Source organism: Haliotis rufescens, unplaced genomic scaffold (genome assembly GCF_023055435.1).
Source record: "Haliotis rufescens isolate VD_foot unplaced genomic scaffold, xgHalRufe1.0.p SCAF_10, whole genome shotgun sequence".
In the NCBI taxonomy this organism is placed as follows: domain Eukaryota; kingdom Metazoa; phylum Mollusca; class Gastropoda; order Lepetellida; family Haliotidae; genus Haliotis; species Haliotis rufescens.
Genome location: NW_025963780.1, coordinates 32,966,406 through 32,981,754, shown reverse-complemented (window position 1 = coordinate 32,981,754; position 15,349 = coordinate 32,966,406). Strand labels below are relative to the sequence as shown.

Here is a 15,349-nt window from a genome sequence, read left to right as displayed (position 1 = left end):
GCTTGCCGTAAAAGGCGACTATGCTTGTCGTAAAAGGCGACTAACGGGATCGGGTGGTCAGGCTCGCTGACTTGGTTGATACATGTCATCGTATCCCCATACTCACGCTCATGATGTCAATCACTGGATTGTCTTGTCCAGACTCGATTACTTTCAGATTCACTTCAAACGTATTTTTACATCTTAGGATGTTAAAAACTTATTATCTTGAAATTTCAATATAGTATCTTGAAATTTCAACTTAGTATCTTGAAATTTCAAGATAGTATCGAAAAAATTTAAAAAACAAATGGCCCTAAAAGGCTTCCGTAAGATTGTGACATTGTGGTATATTATGGATGATCGATGACTCACCACACATCACAAAACGGAGGAATGAAGTAGGCATGAAAAAGTTACAAGATGCTTCTGACGCCTAATCAGAAGCGTTCCAAGTTCGATATTGAGAATGTTCACGGCTGATTTTGTTGTGCGATTTATAACTGGTCTTGAGTTCACCAGACAATATTTATCGTCATTATTGCTGAAATATTACTGAGAACGATGTTAAGCAACAACAACAAGAAGCAAAGAAATCTGAACAACGCTTTTAGTGTGTCAATGGTATGGCGAGTGGCAAATTAATATCATAGTCACACATGTTCTATATGTCTCTGGTTACAAAAAAATAAATTGTAGTCACTGAGAGAATTTCAACGTGACCATGGTCAGCAGTTCATTTTAGTGAGAGGAAAACAGCCTTCGCACCAACCTCCTCTCCAAAGTAACCATTGTACATATTATTTTCAAAGAAGCAGAGGGGGCACGGGTGGCCCAGTCGTCTAAGGCGCCGCGATTCGCTGTGCAGAGTTGCGTCCCTTGGGCATGCCAGAAACCTATGATTTTTGGGTTCGAATCCCGGTTCGCCCCAATTATGTTTCTAGGTTTGTCAGCACCATACATGTGCTCGTGGGTTTCAGCGAAGTAGTAAACGTCTTAGACCTGCATCACTTCGGGCTTTCCTCTCACATTAAGCTGACACGCCGTGATATAACTGGAATAATGTTAAAAGCGGCGTTAAACCCAACTCACTCAAAGAAGCAGAGGAAGTTAAAAAATAACTTAGTGAAATAGTAGTAGAAGCATTCATAAAATACTCTCATAACAGTTGATAGGAAAAGAGTGCTTGTTGTCAGTTTAATATCAAATGTGTCTACCACATGCATAAGCTCAACTTTAAATATATCCTTTATATGTTCAAATGATTTGTTCTTGTGTCAGGAACTACGTATATGCAGCTTATTATCACATTATCCTAAAGGTAAATAGTCCCCGAACGTGACTTCATTGTCAAGGGCTATAGTTGAGTGATTGAGTGAGTGAGTGAGGTTTTACACCGCTTTAAGTAATATTCCTGCAATATCACGCGGGCGACACCATACATGCTGTAACCACTAGGCTACCCAACCACCCTTATATAGTTGATTGTGAAATAAGAACATAAGCTTTATGATAACCATCCGTGTCTTCGGGTGAAGTTAATGGTGATCAAATACATATAATATCTAAAACAGTGGGGTAACACTCTGTAGTGAGTGAGTTAAAATTTAACGTCGCGTCGGCATAATTTCAGCCTTATAACGACAAGTAACACGTTCATCTTCAGTTCAAATATTGTCTTTGAGAAGGTATTTGGGAGTCGTTGTTGCATAAACTTCCCGATGATTAAATTAAATTAAATGATTAGTTCCAGGGTGTTCTCATTAACTGTATCTGCAAACGACGAAGAAAGTTCCCAGTGTGTGTCGGGTTCCAGCGACTTCTTTAATTTCTGGAAACAGAAACAAAATAAAATGTATTATTCCCAGGCTGTCCAAGTACAATCTCTAACATTCGGACTTCATAAAATCATGACAATCATATACTATTGGTGATCCAATTGTACTATTGTCATTGAAGAGGAGTTGAACATGTTAACATTCAATCTGGACATTTTTGTCATTAACAAGGTTGCAACGTACATAAAGCGCACAATAACGTTACCTCTCCGACTGTATTTCCCTCTGTTTTGTACACTGTCCAGATGAAGACAACAGGCAGAGGTAAGACTGAAGCAAATGATATCATCCATCCAAGTCCTGTGGCCCAGGCGGGGTAGATGTAGTCTCCGTATTTCGGGGGTCGGTACGAGTACAGGGAATAGCAGAAGATGATCTGTAAGGAGGGTGGTACCGGGATGAAGAAACAATTGTTGTGATGTACTGTGCACTTTGATTCGAGGTTAAAATGCAACAGATGAAATTCAAATATTATTGTTTAGATATACAATGCATATACGAGGGTTGAATGTTACATTCTGAGCCTAAATAGAAAAACGAGCTGAAGACATTAAATATTTCTATTTTTCAACTTAGTCCCCTTCAACATCGATACGTTTTTACGTAATCCGGTTTCGTTGAAGTCTTTCTCTTGAACTTTCGTCATGTTTGAGACAGATGGAAGTCTGACGGGGCCTGATCTGGAGAAAACAGTGGGTACGGAATTGTAGTCATGGCAGTGACTGATTTATGCAGTGACACTTTGTCCTTGTGAAAGAGCACACCTTTTCCCAGCTTCCGTAGTTTAATGTCATAATTTCATACCGTCATTGCCTCCAACGGCATCATAATATGTTTCGTTTGTCCTCTGGCCTTTAGGAAGAAAATCCACCATGATGACACCCTTGGCCTCCAAGAACGTTAATGTCATTACCTTTCCAACCGATGGGACAGTTTTTACCTTCTCTGTTGGTGGTTATATCAAATGATTCCCCTGTATTGTTTGTTATTTTGACTAGGTGAGTGAGTGAGTATGGTTTTACGCCGCTTTTAGCAGTATTCCAGCAATATCACGGCGGGGGACACCAGAAAGGGGCTTCACACATTGTACCCATGTCGGGAATCGAACCCGGGTCTTCGGCGTGAGGAGCGAACACTTTAACCACTAGGCTACCCGACCGCCCCTATTTTGACTAGGACATGGTGAACCTTGGTTTCACTCATAGTCACAAATTCTTGAAGGAATCTCACTGGATCAGCTGCAAGCTAAGTATGATCATCACAAGACATGTTGTGCCTGGTGCGTTTTGGATCAAATGTTAGAAGCGCCGGAACCCAACGTCGCTGCCCTGGTGTTTATGGCAGCATGGGAAGGGGCACCCTTGCCTGTTGTAATGCCCTCATATATTCATGGATAGATTTTAGTTTAGTGTTAAGTATGAGTAAAACTTCTACGTCAGAGAATATCCGACAATACTGATTCCATTGGGCGTAAAGAGCAAAATAACGGTGACAAGTGTATGATTTTTGGTTTGGTTTGGTTTGTTGTTTAACGCCGCACTCAGTAATATTCCAGCTAAATGACATCGCTGGCACCTTTATATCAACACTATGATGTGAGACCGCTGTGGACATTTTACTACACTCCTGTCGCCTATACCAATATTCATGTGTCACACCTCTGTACATTCGAAACATGATATGCCACAAAACTATCTTCTATGTGCAAAACAGGGAACATATTAACATTTGCACGGTACATCGATATCACCAATATAGAGACATGCATAGCTGTCACACACCACTATTCCCTCTATCCAAGCATAGAGTCACCTTAATACCTTTATGGGCATGCTACATCGCTGTCAACTGTTACACCTCTGTCACTTATTTACGAAAAGGTACATGCTACACATCTGTCATAAAAATGTAGCAAAGCTGTGATCAGTGTATCAATCTTTGCATGGTACATCTGTGTCTCCTATTATATATGTACATCTGTCACCTTTGAGTGAGTGAGTGCGTATGGGTTTACGCTGCTTTTAGCAATATTCCAGCTAAATCATGGCGGGGGACACCAGAAATGGTCTTCACACATTGTACCCATGTCGGGAATCGAGCCTGGGTCTTCAGCGTGATGAGCGAACGCTTCAACCACTAGACTACCCGACCGCCCCCTGTCACCTATGAACCAACACTGTCACCGTTATAGCAAACCTTTATACCAGCATGGACCACTGTTACCTACCAAGAGGAGTCCTGGGCTGACAAATTTCATGCAGAAGGTCAGGACCCAAGGAACAGTCTTCCCCCACATTAAGTTAATGACCTTCTCCATTCTGTGTGTGCCTACAACAAACAAACAACTCGCTATTCCTTGAGGGATTCAGGTGTACATCCTCTTGACCTGCAATGCTTTCCCAATGAATGTAAATGCAAATCAACAAACATTTAATGCTGATAGAGGACGATGCTGAGGTCAACTCTTGATGTTTCCAGTCAGGAACATTAACAAAATAACAGATTGTGAATACGCTGAAACAAAATCTACCATGACATATCTGAGAGTTGGCCTTCCTTTGCATCACAGTCTAGATATATTTATTATTAATCTGTAATTTGTTTCTCCTCACGACATGGCTGAAATATTGTCGATGTGACTTTAAATGTTTAACTCACTCGCTCACACTCAACTGAGAGTTGTCTTCCTTTGTACCAAGTGGCACATGCATATCCTAAATTCAGAACTACACGGATTTCGCGACAACGTATTCCCATAAAACTGCACCACTATGGTTGTAGTCAGAGATAGTCCAATGAGATCAGGCGGTCAGCTGCGACATAACTGTCTTATTCAATTAGCTCCTAGGACACGTATTGGATAGTGTAGTTTGAAGTTATTTTGTTCATGCTATCCCTCTTTTCGAGGATTGCCTGTCTCCCGTTTGAAACAAGATGCTTACCATAGATCCAGCTGACAACGAAGCATTCCAACATGCCAAAAACTGCTACTGAGGGGAAGAACGCATACCAGTCCACCAGTGTAAGCATGTACATGCCCCCCTGCCGTGATACAGTTTCAACATTATGACAGCAAGAAAAATGTAACTTATAGGTACCGCGAACAAGCATGAAGTAAACCAGCAAGACAAGTTAGTAATGTTCTAAACGAGGCCTCGCATAGAGGGTAAAGGATATATAGTTATAACTACTCATGCGAACCAGGGGTGGTCGTGTAGCCTAGTGGTTAAAGCGTTCGCTCGTCACGCCGAAGACCCGGGTTCGATTCCCGACATTGGTACAATGTGTGAAGCCCAATTCTGGTGTCCCCCGCCGTGATATTGCTGGAATATTGCTAAAAGCGGCGTAAAACCATACTCACTCACTCACTCACTCATGCGAACCAACTCAAATCAGTGTAAAGTTCTGAGCTCTATATGTCACAGTCCATCTGTGCAGCACTTCACTACAATGTTATTGCAAAGACAGAATGTCAGAAGTTTGAAACATACTTGTTATATCTACGTACAAGACCTACATTATGCTTAAGTGTGCGTGTGTAAATGTGCATTTTTTTATTGTATGACATTTAATATCAAATGAACTTTTTCCACCCAATGAACTCGTTCACTCAACCCCAAAAAGCATACACAAGTACAATTGGAACATTTGATTGATGCGTAATGTCTCCTGTTCCTGAAACCAAACCATTATCGAAAACATATTTCACCATACACGTGGTAAGTATATGTGGTGTCGGCATGTGGTGTCAACAGAAACAGATTCCATTGGTCGCAAAAGGGTTGGTTGGTTGTTTTGTTGTTTAACGCCACACTCAGCAATATGCCAGCTAATATCATGAGCATCGATCCACGCAATTGGGATCGATGACATGCATCAACCAAGTCAGCGAGCCTGACCACCCGATCCCGTTAGTCGCCTTTTACGACAAGCATAGTCGCCTTTTATGGCAAGAATGGGTTGCTGAAGACCTATTCTACCCCGGACCTTAACGGGTCTGGGGTATAGGAAAGACATTAATTATTTTGTGATATTTTGCGATATTCACCTGTGACGTGTAAAGTAGGCCGAGGAGGCAGCAAGGGACCAGGACAATGATGATAACCAACCAACGTCGGCGTGCTAGGCTGGGGAAGTGATCTGACACTGCTGTTACTGCGATTTCAAAGCATGGTACCTGTTCAGAAATAGTATTCCAACATGTCACCACAATTTTGTCTGATCCCTTATATCTAATCATTTGGTAGTATTCTAAATATAGCAGCTTATATGTTATCATTTATCTAATTTTGACTCCAAACATAAAATATATTCGTAATGAAAAAGGAAAACAAACACCTACACCATATCCTTGGATTTTCATCAGAGATTCTCCTTCCATGAGGTGCCCATGCCTTTCTCGTATATTATGTCAAGGAAGAAGTAAATCAAGGTCCTTTTTGAACTACGATAAATACTAGGTGGAAAAATTGGTATGAACATTGTCGGCCTTGATCAAATGCCTGAGAACAATATTTTTTTAGTTTTCTTATACATCGAGTTTTGATTTTCTGGAATGAGCAACCAAACACGAATGGCTAAAATGATCAAAAACATGCAGTTTTTGTCCATTTCACCAGACACTCTATCCATGAGCAAGTACTGCTTCAGCTACTGCTTTGGAAAAAGACTTGCTTATATTCAAGTATTTTAAGAAAGCTTTCTGAAACCTCTAAAATCAGCCTTCTAGCACACTTAGCCTCATATTAACATGCAAGAGAAATGCAAACGTCTAATTCCCATTGCCATTCATACCATTGTCTAAACATTTTGCAATTTTTTTAAACTAAGTTGGATTATCGCGAAAGTACATGTTACCAGAGAGTCCATTCCGAGTGTTATCAACATCAAAAAGGTCAAGGCAGACCACAACTGAGGCAAGGGGAGGGAAGCCACGGCTTCTGGGTATACGATGAATCCAAGGTTGTATCCTGGACAAATTAAAACACAGGTTTAATTATCAAAAGATAATTGATAAGAATACACAAATGACTACTTTCTGTAAGCGTTACAATTAAGAAAATGTCGAACTGATATAATATGCAGTTGTAATGTTCCATTTACTGCATATAATGTTATCGTGTATGAACCCACTTGCAATAACTTACGAAGACAAAAGCATCCATTTGATGGCCAATAACATCGAGCGAAACACACGCAGAAACTTGCAGTGCTTGCTTTAGTGGCTATAAGTGATCATACATCTTCATCTTTATCAGTTACGTTACCACCAGCTGAAGTTACCACCAGCTGAAGTCCGTTAAGTTCTTCTTTCTCCTTTTCACTGTCATTGATGACGAGTTAAAATTCAACTTTATATCTATATATATAATTGAGTCGTTAATACTAAGTTACAGTCATTGGCACATTTTGGGTAAATGCGTGGATCAATATATTTAAAAGCAAGATCAATCCATAAAATGACCAGTGTGTGTGTAACATCCACGCAAATACCTGAGGTTTGGAACGCGTCCACAGTCACACCCCGCAGGTAAGCGACGTGACCCATGATGGCGAAGAAGGCAAACCCAGCGTATACAGATGTCAATGCAACGGCGCCAACCATAAGTACAGCATCCCTACAAGAGTAGCATTACACATAAGCGTTGTATCATACTCCATGTTTTATAGAGTAGATTGATCTGTTGAATGTCTGAAATTCGGTTAAGTCAGTGTGTGATGTCATTGGTGGAATGCACAAACTGGAGAGGTGGACACAGAATTAGAATAAGCCCAGTCTGCCCAAGATAGCTGTCATTTCAAATCTGCTTGTCCTACCTGAAAAGTTTGTAGTTTATCCAACTGACAAGGCCTCAAATAACATAACAATTATATGTACACATGAATCGCAATGCTAAGGAATAAGCTGTCTCAATGATCTGCCGAAACAGATAGCACTGGGCGTGAAAGGACACATATAGAGCCAGTATTTAAACTGAGGTAGAAATCTGCCGAAAAAGGCAACAGTACTAACTTTTGACTTGACTATAAAACTTGGCAACAATCCTTTCCTGTTTTGTACTGGATTCCAAATCCCCATAAACATCCATACAAAGAGAGACATATTGCTCGGTCCAGCAAATGTACCGCCAAATCCCTGTCACAAAGAATAATCGTAAGCCTTATTACAGTCAAGAAAGGACTTTCTTTATGTTCACAGAATTTTCGAAACAAGCGGAATTAATATCATGTGGAGTTTCAAAAACAGAAAGGATTTCTTGATTTTTTGCCAGTTTCAGCAAAGACCCATACAATCTGCACGGTTCGCCAGCAGGATTTACCCCATCCCTTCAGCTGCTGGCGATTATACTCAATTTTAGCCATCAATAAATATTCACAAATATACTGCGATTGACATTATGGTAGGAAAGACATACTTTGAAAGACATGGTCTCAGTACTTTCACAGTACTTCATCCCCGTGGAATGAGTGAGTGACATAACATTTAATGTCACATCGGCAATATTTCAGCCATATCATGACGAGAGAAGTTTCATATTTATATTACATGTAGACTGTGAGCCAAAGGAAGGCCAACTCTCAGATAAGACATGGTAGATTTTGTGTTTGCGTAGTCACAAAGTTATGTTTGATATTCACACAATCTGTTATTTTGTTAAGTTCCCTTACTGGAAAAATATGAAGTCAACGCAAAAAAACAACCAGTGGAGCCATGCAATTTGATGACCTCAGCATCGTCTTCTCTCGGCATTAAATGTTTCATGATTTTCATTTACATTCAAAACCTGTCAACGATGTAGAGTACAATAACTAGAATATCACAGAATCGATCCAAAACTAGTTGAGAACATCTTTAACAATACATTATCACCACCAATTTATATATACTTATATATACTCATGTGTATGTCTACTATAGCCGATACCCCATCGTCTTTAAATGACCTCTTCAAATCGTGTGCTCTTTGTTATTCTTACTGTACATTTGGCTTCATACAATTATCTGTATGCTACTTGTTATCTATTTGATGCATGTTGTGGTCAATGTTAATATGCTGCTTATCACAACATGTCAAGCGTGGCAGTTTTCACTACAGCTTGAGTAGATTGTTTAGACCCCACTTCCCTCCCTTGAAACGACTTTTAACAAGTTGAGAGCCTTCAGGCACTTTGCCTTTAGATATTTGATGTGTGGTAAGAATGTCAGATCACGGTAAATACTGAAGCCATCTAAAAATAAATCTGGATCCTTTTATATTTATATATTTACAACAAAAGTTTTGAACTTAGAAAACGTGAAGCAAATTTCGTTTGCCCATATCTTAATTTTGTTAAGACAGAGCTGTAGCAGTCTTTCTGTTGTATCATGTCCCCCGCCAGTATGACATGTTCGGTTGTGTGCAAGGCATTAGCACCTGTAGAGTATGTTAGCTGGACCCACTGCGCGGAGGTAGACTGGTTCGGGTGCCACTTGTAAATTGGGTTTTCACAATAACTCACAATATACCTTGTCAACGTTCTTTTGTCATCATCATCATCATCATTTATTGTATTCTGGCCATAGGCCCATATACATACAATAACATTATATATATACAATTTTGTACATGTACAAGTATAAACATGCAGACTTATATGCACAGAGATGTGCACGTGTACAATTTTGTGAAAAATAAGTCACATCACAACACAAGAAAAAGAGATTAAAGCATTTGATTAATAAAGGCAAATAACCTAAAGAATAATTAAACATCATTTGTACAAAGACGGTTGCGAAGTCGTAAACCATAATTAATGTATAGAATAGTATTCTTTTGTCAAGTGGTATACATCTCAATTAAGAAACCATGCTAACGGTTCTCAGACAAGCCTACATTGGTCTTTTTGTAGAATTTGTAAACGGTTTCCGTGTTAGGCTCAAATACGTGTAGGATTCGTTTCCGGAGCATAATTCCAGTTTCTAGCCAAGGAAACATTCTTTAAAAATCTATGTGCCGAGGTTGGTGAAGAAATAATGTAGGTTTTCAAAATCTGCTCCGGAAACGAGCACTAGTGCCATTTTCAGTCTATGTGATCAAAGTCGTTGCCATGGAAATTTCGAACAATATTTTTTTTATAAAATCCCAAACTATAAAAAGGCACCAGTTGACCACTAGACGTACACTACTGCCCAGACGTTCATTCCCCTTTAACGCGTGTCGCAACCCTGTGAACCCCGTAGGTCACTCGTGTGGAACCTTTCTGCCACGCGAATGACGCCCGTGCGCAACGCGTTTTCAAATGTTTTCAAGTTTTGATATCCTGACGAGAAGCATTTACTTAATGAGAGTTGGTTATATCATGGAAGATGCATTTGCGGGAGATGGCTCTCCTAATTGGCGTACCACAGGAAGAGATCAGTAGTCGTGCGAGCGGGGTTGTGTATAAGATCTCTGTTGCATAATGACGATCAGGAGAGGTAAAAATTGGGCTTTGACTGCTTCGTTAAAAGGGATAAAGTAGTACTGTTTCACAAGACTGTCAATATATCTTCTACTCGATCCTTCAAGTCTTTGATAAGCAGAAAGAAGTTCGGGGAACATAAACACATTACACTTTTTTACGGGACGTCGTACAAAGAATACCAGTAAAAAGTTGTTATCCATAAAAAGTGTCATGTATTCGTACTCGATCCTTCATTTTGGCATTTACAATGTGTATTCTTTTCAACGTACATTAATAGTTTACAATCATGTGATTTAGAGTACTTGTCAATTGTGTTGAGCTTACAGGCAATCATTGTAAAGCTTATGTTCCACATCCCCAAAATAGCTAGAAGGAAAAACAATTAAATTAGAGAAGAAGTGTCCAATTACATACATGCAGGGACATCATCTGAATATATTTATGTATGTAAATGTTACAAAACCTATCAACACAAACTATTACAAAATGAGTCTTACATTGTAAGTCATGGAGACAAAGGAAAAAGATTTAATTCCACAAGGAACAACGTATGTGGTCATTATTGTTTCATTTTTATCGAGAAGGATATCCTGAAAAACAGCACACATTGAGTAACAAACATTTATCAAGTAGAGTAGGAGATGTGCAAATAAATATATATCTACTTATATGCCGGAACGAATTGACAAAACACTATAACGAATGTAATACACACAAGTTGTGATAAATATAAGAAAATTCAATTGTTGATATTATAAAATACATTACTTGATATAATAAATTCATTTACTGATATCTAAACAATCTATTTTGCGATATCAATAAATAGTTCATTTGATAAAATCAAATAAATTTATTCTTTGGAACCAAAATAGGAATTACTGATATCAGTAAATACGGCAAAAGTAGTAAAACCACGGTGGCCTATATGTTGCTCCTCTTGGTCCCGTAAAGATCCAGGAAAGAATTGGTCTTCAGCAACCCATTCTTGCCATAAAAGGCGACTATGCTTGTCGTAAAAGGCGACTAACGGGATTGGGTGGTCAGGTTCGCTGACTTGATTGATGCATGTCATCGATCCCAATTGCGTGGATCGATGCTCATGATATTATTCACTGGATTGTCTGGTCCAGACTCGATTATTTACAGACCGCCGTCATAGAGCTGGAATATTGCTGAGTGCCCCCAGTAAGCTATATACTGACATACACTACTGTGAATAAATCAGTAAACACAATCTGGAGAAATGACCTACCTGAAGCAATTGTTGTTTAATTCATTGTGTCCTGCCATTGTTGGTAGACATCCAAACGCAATTCCGAGTGTGAGCAAGGCGTAGTTACAAGCCTCAATCCAAATCTGCAAATTGAATTTGTACTGGATAACACCAATTAAATTGAATTCAAACATTAAACATTCTCTAACCTTAGTTTGCTTTCATTGTTTGTTTGTTTGTTTGTTGTTAAACGTCCCACTCAGCAATATTCAAGCTTTATGACGGCGGTCTGTATATAATCGAGTCTGGACCAGACAATTCAGTGAATGATATATACCATGAGGATTGATCCAGGCAATTGGGATTTTGATGACACGCTCAGCGAGCCGGACCACCCGATCCCGTTAGTCGCCTCTTATGGGTTGTTCTAACTATTCAAACTCCGATCTTCCCGGGTCAGTTAGTTTACAATGCGACAAGAGAAGCCAATAAGATGCATTCGACATAAATAATACCAGACACGTGAAGATCCGGAGTAGTATAGGTCTTCAGCAAACCATGCTTGCCGTAAATGGCGACTATGCTTGTCGTAAGAGGCGACTAACGGGATCGGGTGGTCAGGCTTGCTGACTTGGTTGATGCATGTCATCGTATCCCAATTGCGCGGATCCAAGATCATGATGTCAGTCACTGGAAACATGGTCCAGACTCGATTATTTACAGACCGCCGTCATATAGCTGGAATATTGCTGAGTGCGGTGTTAAACAACAAGCAAAAACATAATACTAAGGCGTGTTTGGATAAGTACTGGAAATTAATAAATGTCATTATGCCTTATAGCCGCTCAGGTCTCCAGTCGGCAATACTCGTCCTCTTTGACGCTAAATTTGGCATTAAACAAAAAGTATATAAACTTGATCTCTCTCTCTCTCGTTAAGATAGCTAAACATAACCAACATCAGGATCACTCTTGACCTTCAAGACCTTCAAAGGTCGTATTTAAATCTTCGCCCCATAATGAAATCGTTACCTTATTTTTTTTAATACTCACCTTTGGATCCAGCAGCCTCTCAAACTTGGGGTATATGTAGTAATATATCCCGTCTGCTGATCCCGGGAGTAGACAGCCCCGGATAAGGAAGACAGTGATGAGTATGTAAGGAACGCTCACGGTGACGTATACTACCTATTGCCATGGAAACACAGAAAAAATGTCGTTGAAACTAGGAGTACGGAATTGGTAAAGACAAACACGGATGACAATCAGTGCACTACGAGGATTCAAAACCTCGATCAGAATTCCTCTTTCGACCGAGTAAATGCCTCTGCCCTTAGAATAAGACATAGAGAATACTAAACAACCTCCCGTATTATACCAATTTTATCGGAAAAGTGAATAGTTTCTGTATCTGACGAGCGAAAGTTCAACCACTAAAAATCTAATTTATCAAATTTATTCTACCAATATTAAATTATTTTTATAGAGAACTTAGTAATTAAAATCCATGGCACAATTCTATTTCTTTAAAAAAAACACATATCATTAAATCAATACTGACATTTGTAAAAAGAGCCTTCAAAGATGATGATTGGAAATATTTATCGCTAGTGAATGCATTATTGACACGTATTAATGTAATACCATACAAACTACCTTTAGAATTCAGGGGTCCATTCCACAAAGCTATCATAGCGCTAAAGTTATCGTAGTCCCATGCTGTAACATAGACTTACGACTCTCGTTGCGCAACGATCGCCTTGTGGAACAGGATCCCGCATCACAAAGTTTACAATCACGTCAAAATACCCCATGCCGTAGTTTCTGAAATTTTGTTGCAATTTGCACGGGCCAAACAGTGCCATGTGAGCTCCTCTCAGTGATCTATCATCCATATACGCAATGTCGTTGAATAAGCCCAGGGATGTTAGGAGTTTACAATATTTGTGAGTGAAACTTGTTCCCGCTGTGCATAAGAATGCACTTTTGTATGCCACAATGTCTCATGCAGCTGTATGTTTATTAAACGGGCGGGTCTCTTTACGGGCGAGTAATAAAGCCTGATGTCCAATCGTACCCCATGTGGTACATAGCGATACTACACGAGTATCTGGCAGACATTTAAAACCTTAACTAGAAAGGTACGCGTGCAGTAATCTGTTCTTTCGCTATTGTGTCATCGAATCGATGCACATTTTGTCCATTTGCATGATGGCAGTGTTGCATAACAGAATGATCATGCGTGACGCCATCCAGCTAATTGCTTACTACTTATACTTAGAGAGCCCCTCCTATTCCGCCTTATCTGTGGATTATCTGTGCAAAGATGATAATGTTAACTAGATAAGTTCAAAGAAAAATATATTAACACTCTTATACCATACATGTTTTGACATTGACGTTGATCAATTACAGTCAAAAAATGTCAAAATCTGACCTTTGGTAATTACGTAAGAGTAGCCAAATATCGATCTTGAATTCGATCTTACACGTAAGTGGGATACCAGTTATCTCAAATGGGCTTCTCAAACACAGGTGTGTGGGGAATAAAAGGTTTCTCAAACGGCTAATCCCCAGCTTGATACATAGCACCCTTTAATTTTCTCTGTGTTGCGTGGATTAGTTAAGAAGGGTATGGTTGCCCTCACCTTTCCTGAGACCTTGATCCCTTGAAAGAGACATAAGAACGCCAGGACGTATGTGATAACGAGACATCCAAATATAGGCCACCGGATACCACCGAGATGTTCCAGACCGTCGGTAATCTGTAAAACCTTTAATCTGTTCAACATAGAGGTAATTCGTGGGTTAAGAAAATACTAATTGATGATGTAGAGAACGCTCACTGTAATGTTCGCCACGTGTTGCCATGGAAACACAAAGCGGAACTTGTGTTGAAGCTAGGAGTGCGGATATGGTAGTGACAAACAACGGATTATAATCGGGGCACTACTGGATTTGAACCCGCGATGTGTGTGACGTCTCGAATGAGCAGAAGTGCAGCTTGAATATATTTTGAAACAAAATTGTGTCAATTATATGCCGTACATAACGGATGCTTTGGTTAGCTAGCGACAAAATGTTTGCAAAGTGGTGTATTCATCAAATGTGCCACAACACAGTCACACCTTGCTCTGCACCCACTATCAGACTTACAACTACATCCCATGACTCAGATGCTTGTAGTAGTGTAGTCCACAAAGGCTCATAGCCATGTGCTACTAATATCCCCCATCCCCACTGGTGTGGAAAGGTCTGTTTCGGGCTCCAGACTTCGTCCCCAACAGTGGTCAGCTTGAAATGCAGCGCTTTTGACGTGCAGGTACAAAGCCGCCAACGTACGAGGAGATTGAAGTTTCCCATGTCTGGTCAAAACCAGTAATTGCTAGAATAACTTGAAGTCAACAGGCTTTCTTTGGTTGCAAGGACATGAACAGCCAAATATCTGATTTGTCTGCCTGTTCCAACAGCTACCCAGCGGTGACACACTTCTATTCGGTCAAACATTGGAAGGGCCAGAACAATTACATTTAGTATCAACTGTTTCAATCACAATCATGACCCTGTCTTAGACAGTCACCATTTGACATGTGCAAAATGAGTCTTGTGTCAATTTCTTCATCTGCAGATCATTGACAAAATTTGACCTTGTGTTTGCACAGAACCTGTTTGCTGTAAGTGCTTATAATTTGTTTATCCCGAAATGAAATAACTTGTTTATTGGTGGCCCGATATCTGAAAAGACCCGTGAACATCCGTGATAGAATAGGTCTTCAGCAACCCATGCTTGCCGTAAAAGGCGACCATGCTTGTCGTAAGAGGCGACTAACGGGATCGGGTGGTCTGACTCGCTGACTTGATTGAAGGATGTC

General features: G+C 39.9%; 1 protein-coding gene across 1 annotated transcript; it reads right to left on the bottom strand.

Annotated features, from left to right (window-relative positions):
* Nucleotides 1–1,003: 1,003 nt before the first annotated feature.
* On the bottom strand, nucleotides 1,004–15,254 carry LOC124131121 (sodium- and chloride-dependent GABA transporter 3-like). The gene is made up of 10 exons (XM_048391832.1): nucleotides 14,126–15,254; nucleotides 12,531–12,665; nucleotides 11,518–11,621; nucleotides 7,311–7,435; nucleotides 6,675–6,787; nucleotides 5,866–5,994; nucleotides 4,760–4,859; nucleotides 4,045–4,145; nucleotides 2,023–2,193; nucleotides 1,004–1,810 (listed from the first exon to the last, which is right to left on the bottom strand). The coding sequence occupies exons 1-10, from the start codon at nucleotides 14,267–14,269 to the stop codon at nucleotides 1,715–1,717; spliced, it is 1,218 nt and encodes a 405-aa protein (XP_048247789.1). The 5' UTR covers nucleotides 14,270–15,254; the 3' UTR covers nucleotides 1,004–1,714.
* Between the last annotated feature and the right edge of the window lie 95 nt (nucleotides 15,255–15,349).

Coding starts and splice junctions, on each gene's coding strand:
- LOC124131121 (XM_048391832.1), bottom strand. CDS start 14,269: ATGTTGAACAGATTAAAGGTTTTACAGATTACCGACGGTCTGGAACAT. Junction 11,622..12,530: donor AGAGGCTGCTGGATCCAAAG/GTGAGTATTAAA, acceptor TTCAATTTGCAG/ATTTGGATTGAGGCTTGTAA. Junction 4,146..4,759: donor CGTTGTCAGCTGGATCTATG/GTAAGCATCTTG, acceptor TGTTTGTTGTAG/GCACACACAGAATGGAGAAG.